Below are 18,121 nucleotides of genomic sequence, written 5' to 3'. Positions count from 1 at the left end.
GGAATAAACGTGTCTTCTGAATCAGCGGCTGGCGTCCTTTATTTTCATTTATGTGAAAACCGTCTGTACTTTTAGTGCGGCACACTCAGTATACCGGAAGTGACGTCAGCGGAAATGACATGCATTCAATTTAGAACTTGGTTTGGTAGCTGCTAGCGGATTTCTAGTCTCCTGTGACTGTTACTCTACTCTTCCGTCTTTTTAATACGATATTTTCTCCACCGACTCGCCGGAAGAAACGCCCCCCGACGCGGCGGCTGCATAGACGGCAAGGAAAGGAAACATGTCCACGGCCCTGGAGAGCTACATCAACCGTATCCTCCTCCAGCTAACTAGCATGGTTGCTAGTCAGCTACCCCCCGTTCGAATGAATGAAATGTTAGGATGTAGCACTCGGAGCTATCAGTGTGGAAACGTCACTTATTGTGTAGTGTGAATTCAAAACCGTCGTCTTCAGGCGTGTCACGTGACGAAGTTACCCGCCACTGTTTGTTGCCTTGACTTCTCCTCCCCAGGCACGGTGGCCATTGTGACGTCAGACGGCAGAATGATCGTGGTGAGTTCACGCAGTTCGTGGCGTGTTTGTTTTTAAAGAGCACAGTTAATGGTAGAGGAATAAACCGTGTGTGTGTGTGTGTGTGTGTGTGTGTGTGTCACAGGGCACCCTGAAGGGCTTCGACCAGACCATCAACTTGATCCTGGACGAGAGTCACGAACGCGTCTTCAGTTCCAGCCAGGGTGTGGAGCAGGTGGTGCTGGGACTCTACATCGTCAGGGGCGACAATGTGTGAGTGAACTTTGACCTCGGCCCTTCTGCTTCCCTGCCAGCTTGACATCCGTGTGTGTGTGTGTGTGTGTGTGTGTGTGTGTGTGTGTCTCAGGGCGGTGATTGGCGAGATCGACGAGGAGACAGACTCCACGTTGGATTTAGGAAACATCAGAGCAGAGCCGCTCAACTCCGTCGTCCACTGACCTTTGAACCCCCCAATATAGTTTTTTTTTTTTAAATAAAAGATGACTTTTCTGTTTTTTTATGCTTGTATGTTGTAATGTTTGCTAATAAAGTGTTTCCCACCAATATTATTGTTTTGTTTGCATCGAGCGCCATCTTCTGGGCCATTTAAATAATTGCTACAGTCTGTGATGCTAATATTGTAGCTCAGGAAGTTGAGAGGACGTCTGGGCTCCCACCAAACCCGCCAACCTCTCCACTCCAGTCGCATTTCATTGACGTCATCCGTCAGCCTCCAGGCATGACCAATCAATTTACACCCAATGAAACTGTTAGAATATAACGGACTTTTGGTTTAACTCCACGTTTGTAGAGCCTGCTAGCAAAGTGCTGCCATCTTACGACCTTATCTTATTATTATTAATTTTATTATTATTATTCCTAATCCTGGACACACGGTGAAAAGAACACCTGCTACGGAATTTAGGAACGCTGCAGTCCGTCCTAGCTTGATGCTAGTAGCTAATGAATCAGACCCGAATGCCATGGCGACCACGTGAGCGGTCTTCACGAGGTCATACGCTAATTAGCTTCTCATTTTGACTTTATTGTCATATTTCAACCATCACCAACATCTTTGTCTTTCTCATAATATCACTTTAAAAACTTTATGCTACCAAAATGTATTTTTTAGACTTTCTGCTTCCTAATTTGCTGTTTCATCCACGGGCGCATACGCCTGCCTAAAAAGGAAGCAGGACCTCTTGGACCAGGTTGCCTCTTGGAAGCCGGCCTGGGCGTGCCGGGGGTCTCAGCACCAGCGCGCTCTGCAGTCGACTGATCTGGTCTGGACTGGGGGGCGGGTCCTCGTAGTGGAGCCGCAACCAGGGCGCACCTGAAACACGCATGACACGCGTCAACGCCGCCGCGTTCCCGACCGCGTTTCGGTCGACGCCGGCTGACCTTTCTCGACCTTCTGACCCACAGAGAGCAGGAGCTCCGCCCCCACGCTGTGATTGACGGGCTGCCCGGCCTTGGTTCGTCCCGCCCCCAGCTGATGAAGCACCTCGGCGAGGATCAGACCGTCCACGTCCTCCACCACGCCTGCGCCACAGACAGCCATGATTGACGTGCCGCGTGCGTCCTCGTTGACCGGCTCTCACCGTCCTCGCCGCTCGTCAGCTCCGCCACGTGCTCGGCTTTCCTCAGGACGGAGAAGTAGTCCGTGTGGGCGGAGCATAGCACCCGCGCCGTCTCCTCGGCCACACCCTGAGCCTCCATCATGGCCTGGAATTTCAGCAGGGCCGCTCCTCCAATCACAGCCTGGGAAATCTTCTCTCTGCCTTGTGATTGGTCGGCTGCCAGGCCGGTCATGAGCAGCAACACGCCACCTGATCGATTAATCAATCAATCGATCAATCAATCAATCAATGAAGGACGGAAGCAAAGGAAACGTTACCGAGGGCGGTGACCAGCTCCATCAGGTCTTGGGGTCCGCGTCCCTTCAGCGTGTCCAGAGACTCCATCACTTCCAGACTGTTGCCCACGCATCGACCAATGGGGGCGTCCATCCGGCTTAGCACCGCCCCCGTGCGCATGCCCAGCCGGTTGCCCGCCCTCACCTGCCGGGTCAAAGGAGACGTGGATCAGATGGAGTCCAACCAGAACGGACGTCGGTACAAGAGAGGAGGGGGTAACCAGAAGGTCGGCCAGCTGCTTGGCGCCGTCCAAGTCCTTGTAGAGAGCCGCCCGGCCAAACTTCACGTCCAGAACCAGCGCCGACAGAGACTCCGCCCCCTTCTTGGAGATAATGGAGCCTGGGGGAGGAGTGGCTTGTGTCGGTGTGTTCGTGTGTGCTCGACTCGCGTTCTATGATTCGTTCACTGCACAAGTTGAACTTGCGAGTCGGTGACCCTCGGGTCTTCTTTGAGCACACAAGAGTCAGTGACGCTTGAATCTCAGTCAATTTGGGAGTCAGTCAGACCTGAGTCTCTGTCGGGTACCCATCCACTAGTAGAGTCCTTGCCAAGTACCCGGGAGGCAAGAGAAATGCGAGACTTGTACAGTACCCATTGAGTCACTAAAACTTGAGTCTTTGTTGAGCATCTGTGAGTCGGTGAAACTAAGTCTTTGTTGAACACCCGTGAATCGAAGAAACTAAGTTTTGGTTGAGCACCCGTGAGTCAGTGAAACTAAGTCTTGGTTGAGCACCCATAAGTCGGTGAAACTAAGTCTTGGTTGAGCGCCCATAAGTCGGTGAAACTAAGTCTTGGTTGAGCACCCGTGAGTCATTGAAACTAAGTCTTTGTCGAGTACCTGTGAGTCACTAAAACTTGAGTCTTGGTTGAGCACCCGTGAGTCGGTGAAACTAAGTCTTTGTTGAGCACCTGTGAGTCGGTGAAACTAAGTCTTGGTTGAGCACCCGTGAGTCAGTGAAACTAAGTCTTGGTTGAGCGCCCTGAATCTGTGAGTCTTTGTCAACCAGTGAGTCAGTGAAAGTGGAACCTCTGTTGAGTACCTGTCAGTTAGTATAGTTGAGTCTTTGCCAGGTACCTGCGAGTCAAGTGACTTGAACAAGTACCCAAGTGTGACTAAAACTCGAGTCTTTGTCAAACACCCGTGAGTCAGTGAAGCCCGAGTCTCTGCCGAGTACCCGTGAGTCAGTAAAGCTGAGTCAAGTAGCCATGAGTCAGTAAAACCCGACCCGTGGGTCAGTGAAAGTCCTGGTCACGGTCCCGGGTGAGTGACGGAGTTACCGTGAGTGGTACTTGTGAGTCCTGATTCAGTAAAGAAAGGTTTTGAAGGACTCGTTCATGACTCGTGCACGTGTGGAGTGTGTGTGGGCGGTACCGGTGATGAGCGGCAGGCTGTCCACGGTGCTGGTGGTGTCCCGCATGGCGTAGAGGACCCGGTCAGCAGGTACCAGGGTTTGGGTCTGGCCCACAATGCAGCAGCCCACGGTGCTCAGTATGGCTCGGACCTGCGGCGTGTTAGCGTGTTAGCATGCTAGCGCGGTAAGGGTAGAAGCGGCGGGGGCGAGCGCGGTACCTGCCGGACCGACTGGTGGATGTCGAAACCGGGAATGGACTCCAGTTTGTCCAGCGTGCCGCCGGTGTGAGCGAGGCCCCGCCCACTGATCATGGGCACCTGGGGAGAGAGTCGTGACGTGACGGTCGCTCGTCGTAACCCAGGTAAGGGACGTCACCTTCAGGCCGCAGGCGGCAAGTGCGGGCGCCAGGACCAGGCTGACTTTGTCCCCCACGCCGCCCGTGGAGTGCTTGTCCACCACAAGCCCCGCCCACTCCTCAGGCCACGACATGACTTCCCCTGACAGCATCATCTCTCTGGTCAGAGCCTCCGTCTCGCCATCGTCCATGCCCTTCTGCCAGATGGCCATCAACATGGCGCCTGGGGGCCGGGGTTAGGGGGCCGGGTTAGCTGGCATGAGGATGGGCGGCACTGTCGATGATGTCATCGTGCTCGTACCCGTCTGACAGTCCTGAATGGATCCGCTCGTCAGCGCCCCCATCAGAGCTTTGATGTCCTCATCGCTCAGCCGGCTGCCATCTCGCTTCTTCTTGATCAGGTCAGGGATGGACAACATGGCCGCCTGCCGGAACCATACGTACATACATACTGTACACTGGACACACACTATATAGCTCATTTGCCCTTATGATGTCTGCTATATTGGCTAATAGCAGCGTAAAGGTGACTATAGGGGTGTTATCTCATGTCAAGAGGGCTCTAATCATATTAAAAGCATATTTACAAGATGGTAAACAGGTTTGCTGTGTCTTATTTTCTTTTATGATGTCTACTATGTTGGCTAACAGGAGTGTCAAGGTGACTATAGGGGTGTTATTTCATGTCTAGAGGGCTCTAATCATATTAAAAGCATATTTACAAGATGGTCAACAGGTTTGCTGTGTCTTATTTTCTTTTATGATGTCTACTATGTTGGCTAACAGGAGTGTCAAGGTGACTATAGGGGTGTTATTTCATGTCTAGGGGGCTCTAATCATATTAAAAGCATATTTAAGGTGGTAAACAGGTTTGCTGTCTTATTTTCTTTTATTTTGTCTACTATGTTGGCTAACAGTGTCAAGGTGACTATAGGGGTGTTATATCACGCCAGGTGCAATGTTGTCGTATTGTACTGGCTTCGTATTAGCGTGTGGCATATTAGCTAGCATATTAGCTACAAGTACTTGATAAACATGACAGTCATGTGTCCCATCCTCGGTGCTGACATGATAGCTTTAACGGAAGCGCTGAGTACTGCACGTGTACATACCATGCTAGCTAGGCCGATGAACAGGTTTCCAACCTTTAGGGATGATTTCACAGGCGTTGGCGGCACTTGCCACACCCCAAAATATCTTCTAACCAAAGCTGAGGAGGTCTAAATATGAAAAAGGAAAAGTGGTCATCTGATGAGAGAAATACCACCAAGTATTAATAATAATACCAAGTATTAGGGTATATTAGGGTACATCAGCGATTTCCAGAATAAAGTTGCAAATTGCGAAGAGTCGATAAATATTAATAAAGTCATAAATGTACAACATCAGAGTAGTACATTTCAGAGAAAAAAACTTGTAGTATTACAAGAATAAAGTCGTACATTTCTGTGAATATAAGACACATGTTGTAATACTACAAAAATTAAGTAATATTTACAAAAAAAATTGTGTAAAGTTGTGATATTACAAGAAAAAAAGTCCAAAATTTAGGAAAAAAGGAATCAGATTAAATTCCTAAATTCCCGAGAATAAATAGTCGCAGTAGTCGTAACATCGGGAGAATGAAGTCATGAATTTAGAGAATGAAATCATAAAATCATACATCTAGGAGACAAAAGTTGGAATATTACAAACTAAAGTCATACATTTGGAAAAATAAACAAAAGTGGCATCTAGGAGGAACGTGAGGAGAAGAAAGTTGCTTCTTTTCTCTAAAAAAATGTGCTTTTTTTTCTCCAGCATTCATGACTTCATCCTTCATCAAGAAGAAGAAGCTGACAACGGGCAGAGCTGCCGATGGTGCGAGCACCAGGACCACGAGCGTTTGGATGAGATGGAAGATCCCGAAGGAACGCCGGAAGGGCAAACGTGAACGAGCTGTGCCAAAAGTCTTCTCCTTCAGCTCTTCTGACGTCAACGAGAAAGAGAAGAGTTGCTTTGTGTTTGCTTTGGAACCCGTTTGGACTCGACTTAAGCAGCACGGCGGAGTCGTGACTCCAGGCCATCATGATCGCTTCGGCTGCGTTTGATGACATCACGACTGTAGCGTCTTGAAGGAATCCAATACGGCACTTTTGGAGCACAAAGCGGAAAAGACGTCCGAGTGGGCTGGCTAGCTAATCTGGCTAGCTAATCTGGCTAGCTAACACATAGTTTAGTAGTAGTTGCACAAACGTTGCACAAACGACTGCAACTATTTTGGTGGCGATTGGAGGAAATGAAATCATCTCTACTGTGACCCCCTCCCAGATGACTGAGCTCCTCCCCCTACACTAGCGAGGAACCTGAGTGACCCCCGAAATGATCTACCATAAGTCAAAGATGAAACCAGCACAAAGGACCATCACCGAGAACTGGGAATGTTGTGTGCGGTGGTGAAACGTTGGCTAAGTGTGAAGATGGAAAGGCTAAAAGCTAAAATAGAAAATGATCCGAGACGAGGATGGACGCCGGGTGATGAAGGCTCGGCGAGGCCGCGCTGGCGAACACGATATCGTTATCTTGTGGCGAAACGAATGGCATACGCTAGAGGAGGAACATTCGACAGAAATACAGAAAAGTAAGCATGACTCACACGTGGGGGGGTTAGACCTCCGTCTCCAGTTGCACTTTGAACAAGAACGAGACTAACTCTTTCCCCCTGGATCCTCGCCAGGTCAACGGCCCGTGGAGGGCGTGGAGGAGGCGGAGCCGACAATTTTCCTGCATTCATCCTCATAATTACTGAGAAAGCCTTTCACGCAGGCACGGCTGAAGACGGGGGGGCCAACACCCCAAGTGCTGCCCAGACTGTGAGCTCTGATGTTGGGCTACGTGTTAGCTAATAGTTGCCCACTGTAGTCGGGAGGGCACGGCGAGTAGCGGGCAGGACACGTGACAAAGGAGCTGTTGCTCCAATGAATGGAGGAGATCAGGTATATAGTATTTTGTGGTGTACCCGGGTATATTAGTGTATTAGTCTGTGTGAATGTACAAACCAGGCCAATTGTACTTTTCAGTACAAGCCAAGTACACGTATGTCACAAGTACATAAAATATACTTGATCAAAAGTAAACTTCAAGAATACTTCCTCAGTTTTAGTATAAAATATGTATACTCTGGTACACTAGGGGCTAGGTTAAAAGCCAAAGAACAAAAGCAGGGTTTCAAGAAGGGTCTGAGCCGTGGATAGTCAAGGGGTCTGGCTCAGGTGGTAGAACCTGTCACCTCCTGTACCAAGATGCTGCCTTGCAACGTATCGGTTCTACCTTCCAGATGTGATTGATTAGGCAAACCAAGGTATTGGCGGCCTCTTGTGGCCGATTACAATATTACAGCTAGGATGCAGCCCTGAATAGAACGTGAAATGTTTCAACTTTCACATATTCTACTCGTTTCAAATACCAGGTCATAAACAATAAAGTTTATGAGAAAGAAAAGCAGCATGTTTGCTTACAGGCTATAATTCCGTAGTAGTTCGCCACCCAGTGGACAAAGGGAGTAACAACACGAAGGCGCCAATAACAGCATTCAGAATTCAACCTTAACAGTGGCGTCATTAGGCCTACTTTAGGGGGAATTCAGCCCCCCCTAAAATGTTCTTAAGCCCCCCTAAATAATTTGCATGCCTGCAACCCCTCACCAGGGGGGGGCGCCCATTCGATGCACGAGCCCCCCCCCCCCCAAACCGGCTCCTTCAATGTACACAAAGGCAGTTGAAATATACGTGGCCCCGCCCCTTTTTAGTCCCCAATCCCTGACCGCCATCCATGACACGGAGGCAGTCGGGCAGCGGAACCCGGTTGTGTTGTGCGTCTCAGAAAGGACAAAGTGAGTGTTGACTCAACGCGCAGGTCAAAGTTTGCCCCCCCGCCCACTCGTGGGTGACATGCGCGGGGGCAAATATTGACCTGAGAGTCTTGTGTGGATTTCCAGCACGGCTGCATTTCCCCCCCCCACCAAAGACGCGCTGCATGGGAAACATGAGGCTTCTTCTCCTACTTCTTGGCGGCCTTCTGGGCCTGCAACGGAGCCGCTGCTTGGAGTTTGTGATAGACGGAGAACGTGAGGACCACGGGGTGAGTCATCTTGAACGGACCTTCTCTTGGAGCAGACGCTGGGCGAGGACGCTCATCTGCTCGCCACCTTAAAGTTTACCTTGGCTCTTCATAATCACCGTGACTACCTTCTTCTTCTCCAGCAGCCACATCAGGACCACCGTGAAAGGCACAAGGTGAGAACTTTCTTTGGACCTTCCAATCAGGCGGGTCTTTGATGCCCCCGACCATTAGTGGTCTTACGGCGTGGGCGGAACAAAAGTCCACCCAGAAGCACCAACCAAGTCTGGACCTCGTAATCGTACTCCATTACAGTCGGTAACGGCCTGGTTCCGTTACCGGACCTTTGCCTGTCCTGATATGGGTGTGTGTGTTTCAGAGAGCGATATTGACCAGTGAGGAGCAGGAAGACTTTGAGGTATGACCCCCCCACCCCCCACTTGTTGTTTGAACCCCCCTCCACTGTGCCAGAGTCCAGCCTTATCGGACATAATCAATAGGTTGCTGTTTGGAGGCCTTCCTCTGACTCACAGGCTATTGACCCGGTTCTTGTACCCACTCTGGTTCTAGTTCCAGATGGTCAGTAGGTCTGATGCCCAGTAGTAACCCCAAACATTTGGTCCAGGTCTTCCACCTAACCCTTCTGGGGTTTATTGAAACTGAGATGTGTTTGAAGGACGTAAAAGCAGAACCTCATCCCTGACCTTCTCAATCCGTCCCTTCCTGGCCAGGCCATCCGAGGAGAGGACATCACCGTCAAGAGTTACAAGGTGGAGAGTCGCATCACGTCGCGCTTCGCCCACACCACCGTGCGGAGCTCGGTGGTCAACTCCGGTTCCAAGGCCCAGACCATCGGCTTCAACGTGCAGATCCCCAAGAGGGCCTTCATCACCAACTTCACCATGTGAGGCCGAGACTCGTACGCCGCACTCGGTTGGAGAACCGCTGTCACGCTTTTTGTGCTGCAGGAACGTCAACGGCATCACCTTCACGGGCTCCGTCAAGGAGAAGACGGTGGCCAGGAACCTGTACGCCCAGGCCAGATCCAGAGGCAAGGCCGCCGGCATCGTCAGGTATTGGCCAGGTCCTCCTCGCACTGAAGCCAAAAGGAGATCGTAGAAACGAGGAACGTTTGTGTGCAACAGGGCCAACTCCCAGGACATGGAGACCTTCAAGACGGAGGTGCACGTTCCCCCCGGCAGCAACATCGAGTTTGAGTTGAACTACCAGGAGATGATGCAGAGGAAGTTGGGCTTCTACGAGCACTCGCTGCACCTGCAGCCTGGCAGACTGGTTCCTCAGTTCCAGGTGAGGAGCTGACCATCCTTCATGTAGTACCTACACCCCCCTCCACCCACCAAAACCAACCCTGACTTGTGTCTTCAGGCGGATGTCTACATCTATGAGCCCAAGGGAATCTCCAAGTTGGAAACAAGCACCACTTTAGGCGATGCGTTTACTGACCTGGTCAAAGTTACCCAAACCCCGGAGAAGGTAAGACCTTGGCAGATCTCCCAGACACCTTAGGAGCTGCGCCAGTTTTAGTTCTTTTGCTGTACCCTGGTCCAAGCACCAGGTGAGCTCAGGGGAGGACCCCTAGGGTGCCACCTGGTGGTGCCACCTGGTGGTGCCACCTGGTGGTGCCACCTGGTGGTGCAGCTGTGTAAGGGTACGCTGATAGACCTGAAAGGGACTGAAGGTCACCAACGTACCTTCACATGCCTGCACCAGCATCCGTTATGCCCGCCCCCCTACGCCCCACTCCCTGACACCCCAAGAGCCACGCTGGACATTGAGCTTCAGCTCTGGTGTACCACGGTTCGAGCCCCAGGCGTGTGCAGGAGTGGACCAGCTGGTGCTGAAACTTGGTTGACAACCCCCCCCCCAAACCTCACTCACTGACACCTCAAGAGGTGCGCTGGACATCAGGCTGACAGCTTGGGCTTTTAGCTCGATGGCAAGCACTCGCGAGGTTCATTCTGTAGACCCGGGTTCGAACCCGGAATGCTGCGTTCCGCTTATAGTCATAATAGTTCATAAACTTGCTCACGTTTTTTGGTCCCCTCAGGCTCACGTGGTCTTCAAGCCCACCTTGCAGCAGCAGAGGAAGTGCGACACCTGCAACGACAGCGCCATAGACGGTGTGTTCAGGGTCAAATACGACGTAAGCCGGGACAGCAACGCTGGTGAGCTGCAGGTAAAAAAAGCATCCGCTAAGGTAATGGCACGGCATCAAACTGCGACTGATCAACGAGGGTCTCACCAGGTCTCGGACGGCCACTTTGTCCATTTCTTCGCCCCGTCCGATCTGCCCCCGCTCCCTAAAAACATCGTATTCGTGATTGACGTGAGCGGGTCCATGTGGGGGGTCAAGATGAAGCAAGTGAGTGATGAGGCGGCGCCGCCGTGCGCTTCTGAGGAGGAGTGTTGACTTTGGAGCGTCTCTCTCAGACGGTGGAGGCCATGAAGGCCATCTTGGACGGCCTCACCATGGAAGACCAGTTCAGCATCATTGACTTCAACCACAACGTGCGCTGCTGGAGCGAGGACCTGCTCCCCGGATCCTCCGTACACGTCGCAGACGCCAAGAAGTACATCCAGAACATCAAACCCGTTGGAGGTACGGTGACAAGATGGCGGCTTGGAGAAGAACGCTGGTTGCTCACGTCGAGATCTTTCCAGGAACCAACATAAATGAAGCACTGATGAAAGCGGTGCAGATCCTGGTGCGGGCGTCCAACCAGGGACTCATCGATCCTCGCTCTGTCTCCATGATCATCCTGGTGTCTGATGGGGACCCCACTGTGGGTGAGTCTGATCAGAGACCCATCAAGACCTGTCCTTTAGGCATCGTGTAAAAACGATGAGCGTTGCAGGCGAGATCAAGCTGAGCACCATCCAGAAGAACGTGAAGAAGGTCATGAGGGAAGACTTCTCTCTCTTCTCCTTGGGCATCGGCTTCGACGTGGATTACGACTTCCTGGAGCGAATCGCCATGGAGAACCGCGGCATGGCCCAGCGCATCTTTGCTAACCACGACGCCGCCGAGCAGCTACGGGTGAGCCGCCCGCCCCCGACCATTTCCTGACAACGTCCAGCACCATGAGTGGCGGCCATGTTCCTGACCGTGTTCTTCCACCTTCCGCAGACCTTCTACAGCCAGGTGTCCAACCCTCTCCTGCGCAGGGTCACCGTCCAGTTCCCAGAGGACTCCGTGTCTGACGTCACGCAGAACCAATTCGACAAATACTTTGGGGGGTCCGAACTGGTGGTGGCCGGCAAGGTGTTGCCCTCCGAGAGCGACAAGCTCATCAGCTACACCACCGCGTCGGCTGTGAGGGACACACAAAAGCCTCGCCGGGGTGGGGGTGGGGGCGTTGGCCGGTTCTGTAAGGATCCCATGTGACCCCGCAGGCCCTGCTGGACATCACCCTGGAGACGGAGACGGACACGTCCAAGCTGGACATGGAGCTGGCCAAGCAGCAGCACTCCTTCACGGGCTTCGCCAGGCAGCTGTGGGCGTACGTCACCATCAAACAGATGATCACCGACAGGTTAGCCTCCAGGAAGTTCCCGGCGTGGCGAGCGGGAGCGGAGAACAACGCTGGCTTCTTTTCTCTCAGGTCTTTGGCGCCGACGGCCGCCAAGAAGAGGAAGATCACGCAACGCATCCTGGCGCTGGCCATGGAGCACCAGTTTGTCACGCCCCTCACCGCCTTGCTGGTGGAGAGCGAGGACACCAAGGAGAGGCTGCTGGCCGACTACCCCAAGGACCCCAAGCAGGGCTGCTGCTCAGGTGCCTGAAAGGTTAAACCAGCGGGGTCCTTTTCCCCACCAGCGATGGAAAGGGTCTCGACTGGAATAGCAGTTCTAAGGATGGGGGGGTTCAGTCCTGTTCCAGTCAAACGTCGTTGTAAATGTCAAATGTGTGCAGGGGGAGTCATGTCAGGTCCCAGGACCCCTGGGTTGAATCCGGTGCAGTTGGTCTACCAACCGCCCCCCTGGGTCCAGATGACCACGCCGGCCCCCCCGAGCCCAGTCCAGAAAGGACCAGAGGAGTGGACGCTGCCCGGGCAGGTCAACTTAGGTACCGCACCCAAAGCCCCCTTTCTCTGCCACCACCATCATCATCATCACTTGTCTATGTTCTCAGTGGACAACGACCCTCACTTCATCGTGCACCTGCCCCAAAGCAACATGGACGTGTGCTTCAACATCGACTCCGAACCCGGACACATCCTCAACCTGGTGTCCGACAGAGGCACAGGTGCCTCCCACACACGCCCCTCCCCGCACGCTCTTATTGTGAAGGGCTAAGTCTGACCTTGCGTACAGGTGTGGCGGTCAACGGTCAGCTGATCGGCGCCAAACAGGAGCACCTGGGCAAACACGCCACCTACTTTGGCGTCATCTCCGTCTACCACCAGCCCGCGGGCGTCGCCGTCACCGTCAGCACCGCCGCCATCGCCCTGAGCGACGGCAAGCGCAACTACACCTTCACCTGGGGCGCCACGGCCGACATCGCGCATGACGGGTAAGCCCCCCCCGTCCCGGCCGGGTGGTCCCACCTGACCCGGCTCTCCTTGCAGGTTGAGGATCTCCATCGTGAAGGACCGGAGTGTCTCGGTCACCGTCGACCACGGGATCCGGGTCATGGTTCTGCTGCACCGCGTGTGGAAGAAACACCCCATCAACGTGGACTTCCTGGGTCTCTACCTGCCCAACAGCAACCCCTACTCCGCCCTGGTCCACGGCCTCATAGGTACCGCCGCCACCCGGCCGCTTTCTTATTGGCCCTCGGCACCCTCCAAAAATAAGGAAAAAAGGTTGGAATTCCATGACCTCATAATGGCGCCAGAAAAAACAAATTTTCCTAGCATAAAGTTCAAATATATTTTTATTAACAACATGAGAAATACTGGAGGAAAAGGGCAAAATATTCTTTTTTTTTTTTTTTAAAAAGGTCAAAATATGAAGAGAAAAAAGTGGCAAAAATTTCAAATTTGAGTAGAACTGAAATATTACAGAAAGACGTCAATGTGAAAAAGTAGGAATATTGTGGAGACTTTTGGGAAAATGGGGAATAACGTCATAATATTCCAAGAAGAACATGCAAACATGGAAAAAAAGCCAGTTGAGGATAAAGTCCAAATCATAAGAAAATGAATTGTTGATTATTGATTATGATGTCATTTTAGTTGAAATATTCCACTACAAATGTCTTTGGTCAAGTCGGAATATTATGGCAAACAAAAAAACTTCATATATGATGGGAATTTATTATTTATTTCTTTATTATTCCCATGATGGGAATAAAGTCAGAATATTATTGTATCAACCCCAGCGGGGGTGATTACTGTAATTGATCACAGTAATCGAACCATCTCCATCTCAAGTCATCATGAGCTAAGAAAGAAAGCAATATGCTGTTGGAATATTATGGGAATAAAGTCAACGTACGGGAATAACATTCAAAGAAGGTTTACGGGGAGTATGAATGAAGGAAGTTGAAATATTTGGAAGGTAAAAAAAAAAACAGCAAGAGTGGAGTGGACGTGATCCCGGTCCATTTTGAGGAAAAACAGATGAGCACAGATGGATAGAGGGAGGCCGATGTCAGTGCAGCGCCCCACAGGCGCCACTGGGTGCTTTGCTCAGACGTAACACATGATGGGAATTGAGTTTTTCATTTTAAAGTGATATTGGTCCATGTTTGCATATTCCTTAGGTCCACCTATTAGGTGTTAAGTCGCTGTGTGATGAGTTGAGTGTTCTCTGTAAGACGTCACGTTGAGGGGCTAGCCATGACGTAGGCCAGTAGAAGATAAGGAAATTGGGCTAACAATATGCTTTGCCAGCTACTGGACATGCCAAAGAGATGAGTGTGTGATTTGTGGTTGACTTCTTATGTTCTACGGTTCAGGTCAGTTCTCCAAGGAGCCAGAAGCGAACGTGTACGACGTCCACGAGGGCGCCGACCCCCTGAAGAAGGAGGCCACCATGGCGGTGAAGGGCAAGGAGGTGCGCGTCACCAGGTGGGTCGTCGTCCTCGGAACAAAGTCTAGAAAGTCAGGTCTGTCTGTGAACGCCACGCGGTATCTGCTGTGGGTCACCAGGGGCTGGCAGAAGGACTACCGGCGGGACACGCGGCGCGGCTCGGACGTGTACTGCTGGTTCGTACACAACAGCGGCAAGGGCTTCATCGACGGCCACTACAGCCACTACATCGTCCCTCACCTCAACAGCTTCCTATGATAAGACGCGTCATGCAGCCTGACCTGGTAGATTAGTCCTCCCGAGACCCAAGACAGACGCTTCAAGCCAGTTTAGAGAAGTCCTCGTAGGCCACGTCCACTCGCTTGCCCTTGTGTGGACCCTGTGGAAGACAAGGCGCTTTTAGTCACGATAAACATAGAAACTCCAAACAAACACCAAACGGTCCATGCACGGGGGTGGGAGGGGTGCCTAAAGGGGCGGGGCTTGGCGTGTTTGGAATAAAAGACGTCCTTTCTGTCCTCCTTTTTGTCCTTCATTCGTTGCTGCCTGAACAACAACTGTCCACATCAAAAGATGGGTCAGTGGCCAAGTGTTTGTTAGCGTTAAACTCCACCACAGATAGATCACAGTCCTGTGGTAAACGGGAAAGCCAGCAGCCGCCAGGGGGCGACACACGTTCTGACAAAGCAGCGCTGGTCCAAACGCGGGATGTCCCATGAGGGACGCATAGGGAACCATGACGACACAGGCCCACTTTCACTTTCAGCACTCATCGGGTTTACGTGTACAATCATCGTGTTCACGTGTACAATCAACGTGTTCACGTGTACAAAGGGACGTTCCAACGTAACGAGACAGTGAGACACGTACGGAGTCCAGCGTGAGCGAAGCGCAGAAGTTCTTCTCATCGATGCCGTCCAGCAGGGCCCGGGTGTCTCGGTGGCTTCCGTTGAGGATCATCACGCATTTTCCTGAGGGGACACAGGGACTGGTGACAGGCGTCGGCGGCGGTGTGTGACGTGGTGCGTACCTGGGGCCGGTATGACGGTCTCCACGTGGTTCTGGTCCAGCTTCAGTTTGTCCCCCGAGTCCACCATCTTCACCACGGCCGTGTACTTCTCCTGCACCTCCTGCCGCACAAAAGGAAGGTCAGGCGGGGCCTGTGACGGGGGAGTGTTCGAGGGGGGGGGGCGTGGTTACCGTGACGACAGCCTTCTTCTTGTGGTACTTCTCCCCCAGCCGCTTGGTGACCACCTTGACGACGATGCCGGGCTGGAGCCAGTGGTCGGTCCTGGTCGGCTGCTGCTGCTGCTTCTTCCTCTCCTCCATCTGAGCCGCAAGACGCCCTTTTAGCCACGCCCACCAATCGCCTTAGGACACGCAGACGCTTACCTCAATGATCTGCTCCAGGGCCGACTTCTTCTTGTCCCTGGCCTCTGACGCAGAGGACGCGTCTTTCCTCTTGACCGATGAGGACGCCTTCTTCAGGGCGCTGGGGGCCACCAGGGAACTAGGAGGAGGATGAGGGATCAGGGAACCGAGACGTGACATAACGGTACGAATACTCGTTCATCACCCGCACTGTGCAGGCCAGCAATCAATCGTCAATCATGCTAGTTGATGAGGGGGAAGCCCAACACCTCATCAGCCACCTGAAAGTGCTAAGTACCAAGGCCCTGCCAGAGACTTCCAGGCGGCACACCGGCTGCCAGAGCGTGTGCCCGAATACAGTGCACCTTGCTGGGCCACAGCGGGCGGCTCCTGCCCCTCTATACCCTGGTTCTCCACACCTCTGTAGCATCACACTTTGGTTAAATCCCAATTGTCCCGCCCTTCTTACCTCCAGGTGTGCACAGACTAGACTTGCATCGACATTTTAAAAAGCGAGTATAGTGGTAACGCTGTGGTGTAATACCACTTTGGAACACCAGAGGGAGGTGGGCGCCACAGACCGTACCTTGATGTGGACGGACCGGGTAGCGCTGCAGCAGCACCCAAGTTGAAAGCGACTGCAAGAGGAAGAAAAACAAAGCGTGAGGACCAGGTGATATGTTTGTGATGCCACCTGAAAGTGGAACTCACCTTTTTCCTCCTCGTTCTCTCGCTTCAGCTCAGTGTAAACGGGATCCTCCTACACAAAGAAAAGTGTTGGGACATTCCATGGGGGGTGGGGGGTGATGGGCAGTCCGTCGTGTCGGTATTCACCTCCTCCTCCATGGCGTTGCGGCCCCGGCGGACCTGCTCCTCGATGAACTTGGCGCTCCGCTCCTCGTCGTCCAGCTCGTGCTTCTTCCTCCTGGCCAGCTCCTCCTGGCGGCGGATGGTCTCGGGGTCGCGGTCGATGTACTGGATGTACCAGCCTTTTGGGGTCTCGTCCACCTTACACAAACCTGTCGTCTGACGTTAGCCGCCTTACATTCTCTGGAGGTGCGTTCGAGTTCGATGCTGACCTTGTCTGCCCAGCCACTTGGTGAAGACCGTGAGCGTCTCCCAGCGCGTGGCGTTCATGTGGATGTGCTCGCGGTCGCTGATGTACTCGTTGTACACTATGTTGTTGTGTACACGCTTGGTCCCTGACGCAAACACACAAGGGATGTTGGTATATGATGGCACCACACACACACACACACACACACACACACAAACACACAAGCAGCCTAGACTCACCAAAACGTCTTCTCAGCAGCTCCAGGAATCCACTTTTGAACTCACTGAAGCAGAAACACAACAATTCATTCACACAACTGATACCACAATAGAAAAATCTATTTGTTTTTAAAAACCATTGGGAAGAATACATTTTTAGATGATATTCTATTGATTTACATTGCTTGATACATGATTCATTTTATAATTATGGAAACATTTTATTTTAGGAGAAGAAAAATTTTAATATTTTGAAAAAAACCCCACATTTTAAATGATTAAAATATATATTTTATAGTAATATTCTGTTATTTTATATGTAATAATTTAAATGTAATTTAGATGTGCTTATGTTATATGCAAATATGCTAGAAAGCATGCCAACCACATTACAAGGCTAAAATTGTTTAATAAACACTACTAAACACTTACTTACTAAGCCCCAGCCCTTCACATTTGGTATCATTGGAGAGCTCTATAGAGCACAAAATGAATGATTTGAACTACAGTCAGGAGGATATATATATATATATATATATATATATATATAATTCTTTACAAAATACGCCCTCTGGTGGCTGTGAACCGTCGTGACACCAGACCATCCAATGGCCAGCTTTGGTGTTGACGACAGCAGACATTACAGCGTAGCCACGTTGCCGCTTTCGTTTCTTTTCCCGTTTCTTGCCAAGAGGCTCCAGAGTTTCGAAACGGAAACGTGTTTGGAAGGTTAAAAGATCGTAACAAAAACGTACTGCGAGAAGAAGTCCATAAACTTGCGCGGGTTCTCCGAGGCGAGCAGCAGCTGCCGCTGGTGGGATTCGGACATGCAGTGACACTTGAAGCCGTTCTGGCAGCACAAAAGGGCGACACATGCGAGGGAAACACAGTTGAAACTAAGCGGACATAAACATGACACACTGCCGCTAGCTAGCTCGCTAGCACCGACGACTCACCTCATCTCGGCATTGTTTTTGACACATTTGACAATACCACCTCAACTTCTGGAGACCTTTTGATTTGATCCGGTTGCTTATTGCCTTGGGCGACAGGAAGTCTGCTTTCCCCATTTCTGCGCGGCGAAATTTTCATAAAACACTGGCTTTTTGACAAAATGTAGGACGATGGGAAACCGTGAGGTGGTTAGCGCGGCCAAGCTAGCAACTTCTGGGTGTTGTGTTCGCCATCTCGCGAGATAACGTTTAAGTCACGCCGAATCCCGTGCTGCTTTCGCGTCCGTTGG

The 18,121-nt window shown here is 51.7% G+C and overlaps 4 protein-coding genes across 6 annotated transcripts; 2 read left to right on the top strand and 2 right to left on the bottom strand.

Moving 5' to 3' along the window:
- The first annotated feature begins 34 nt into the window (after positions 1-34).
- On the top strand, positions 35-1,003 carry lsm8 (LSM8 homolog, U6 small nuclear RNA associated). Its single transcript, XM_058069403.1, has 4 exons — positions 35-314; positions 516-556; positions 660-787; positions 882-1,003. The coding sequence occupies exons 1-4, from the start codon at positions 284-286 to the stop codon at positions 970-972; spliced, it is 291 nt and encodes a 96-aa protein (XP_057925386.1). The 5' UTR covers positions 35-283; the 3' UTR covers positions 973-1,003.
- Positions 1,004-1,523: 520 nt separating this feature from the next.
- On the bottom strand, positions 1,524-8,645 carry tymp (thymidine phosphorylase). Its single transcript, XM_058069381.1, has 11 exons — positions 6,773-8,645; positions 5,250-5,357; positions 4,439-4,562; positions 4,158-4,360; positions 4,001-4,099; positions 3,803-3,932; positions 2,651-2,769; positions 2,412-2,574; positions 2,116-2,343; positions 1,916-2,056; positions 1,524-1,847 (listed from the first exon to the last, which is right to left on the bottom strand). The coding sequence occupies exons 1-11, from the start codon at positions 6,914-6,916 to the stop codon at positions 1,696-1,698; spliced, it is 1,611 nt and encodes a 536-aa protein (XP_057925364.1). The 5' UTR covers positions 6,917-8,645; the 3' UTR covers positions 1,524-1,695.
- Positions 7,939-14,710, top strand: itih2 (inter-alpha-trypsin inhibitor heavy chain 2). 3 transcript variants are annotated; one of them, XM_058069374.1, is made up of 22 exons: positions 7,939-8,008; positions 8,114-8,256; positions 8,382-8,411; positions 8,615-8,653; positions 8,967-9,139; positions 9,204-9,308; positions 9,381-9,543; positions 9,622-9,729; positions 10,304-10,432; positions 10,502-10,618; positions 10,687-10,855; positions 10,918-11,043; positions 11,112-11,293; positions 11,384-11,569; positions 11,650-11,789; positions 11,859-12,031; positions 12,170-12,322; positions 12,389-12,502; positions 12,571-12,769; positions 12,825-12,997; positions 14,159-14,270; positions 14,352-14,710. In XM_058069374.1, exons 1-22 carry the CDS (start codon positions 7,948-7,950, stop codon positions 14,488-14,490), a joined length of 2,934 nt encoding a protein of 977 aa, XP_057925357.1. In that variant the 5' UTR covers positions 7,939-7,947; the 3' UTR covers positions 14,491-14,710. The 3 variants fall into 3 exon arrangements, with proteins under 3 accessions (XP_057925357.1, XP_057925356.1, XP_057925358.1); XM_058069373.1 differs by having other exon boundaries at positions 8,379-8,411; XM_058069375.1 differs by lacking the exon at positions 7,939-8,008 and having other exon boundaries at positions 8,077-8,256.
- On the bottom strand, positions 13,560-18,084 carry kin (Kin17 DNA and RNA binding protein). The gene is made up of 12 exons (XM_058069400.1): positions 17,835-18,084; positions 17,634-17,728; positions 16,900-16,943; positions 16,683-16,805; positions 16,438-16,622; positions 16,315-16,363; positions 16,190-16,241; positions 15,625-15,742; positions 15,433-15,561; positions 15,263-15,362; positions 15,103-15,203; positions 13,560-14,611 (listed from the first exon to the last, which is right to left on the bottom strand). Exons 1-12 carry the CDS (start codon positions 17,946-17,948, stop codon positions 14,552-14,554), a joined length of 1,170 nt encoding a protein of 389 aa, XP_057925383.1. The 5' UTR covers positions 17,949-18,084; the 3' UTR covers positions 13,560-14,551.
- Positions 18,085-18,121: the final 37 nt, after the last annotated feature.

Source organism: Doryrhamphus excisus, chromosome 3 (assembly GCF_030265055.1).
Source record: "Doryrhamphus excisus isolate RoL2022-K1 chromosome 3, RoL_Dexc_1.0, whole genome shotgun sequence".
Taxonomy (NCBI): domain Eukaryota; kingdom Metazoa; phylum Chordata; class Actinopteri; order Syngnathiformes; family Syngnathidae; genus Doryrhamphus; species Doryrhamphus excisus.
This window is presented reverse-complemented; position numbering and strand designations above follow the sequence as displayed.

What these genes read in the sequence shown, in the direction of transcription:
- kin (XM_058069400.1), bottom strand. Translation starts at nt 17,948, where the DNA reads ATGGGGAAAGCAGACTTCCTGTCGCCCAAGGCAATAAGCAACCGGATC. An exon ending in CAAGTGGCTGGGCAGACAAG is followed by an intron (nt 16,623 to 16,682) that starts GTCAGCATCGAA and finishes GTCAGACGACAG; the next exon opens with GTTTGTGTAAGGTGGACGAG. An exon ending in GACCGTCATACCGGCCCCAG is followed by an intron (nt 15,204 to 15,262) that starts GTACGCACCACG and finishes GTGTCCCCTCAG; the next exon opens with GAAAATGCGTGATGATCCTC.
- lsm8 (XM_058069403.1), top strand. Translation starts at nt 284, where the DNA reads ATGTCCACGGCCCTGGAGAGCTACATCAACC. An exon ending in CCTGGAGAGCTACATCAACC is followed by an intron (nt 315 to 515) that starts GTATCCTCCTCC and finishes TCTCCTCCCCAG; the next exon opens with GCACGGTGGCCATTGTGACG. An exon ending in CAGACGGCAGAATGATCGTG is followed by an intron (nt 557 to 659) that starts GTGAGTTCACGC and finishes TGTGTGTCACAG; the next exon opens with GGCACCCTGAAGGGCTTCGA.
- tymp (XM_058069381.1), bottom strand. Translation starts at nt 6,916, where the DNA reads ATGAGGATGAATGCAGGAAAATTGTCGGCTCCGCCTCCTCCACGCCCT. An exon ending in TCCACCAGTCGGTCCGGCAG is followed by an intron (nt 3,933 to 4,000) that starts GTACCGCGCTCG and finishes AACACGCCGCAG; the next exon opens with GTCCGAGCCATACTGAGCAC. An exon ending in GCTGACGAGCGGCGAGGACG is followed by an intron (nt 2,057 to 2,115) that starts GTGAGAGCCGGT and finishes TCTGTGGCGCAG; the next exon opens with GCGTGGTGGAGGACGTGGAC.
- itih2 (XM_058069373.1), top strand. Translation starts at nt 7,948, where the DNA reads ATGACACGGAGGCAGTCGGGCAGCGGAACCCGGTTGTGTTGTGCGTCT. An exon ending in TTACCCAAACCCCGGAGAAG is followed by an intron (nt 9,730 to 10,303) that starts GTAAGACCTTGG and finishes TGGTCCCCTCAG; the next exon opens with GCTCACGTGGTCTTCAAGCC. An exon ending in GGTGTCCGACAGAGGCACAG is followed by an intron (nt 12,503 to 12,570) that starts GTGCCTCCCACA and finishes CCTTGCGTACAG; the next exon opens with GTGTGGCGGTCAACGGTCAG.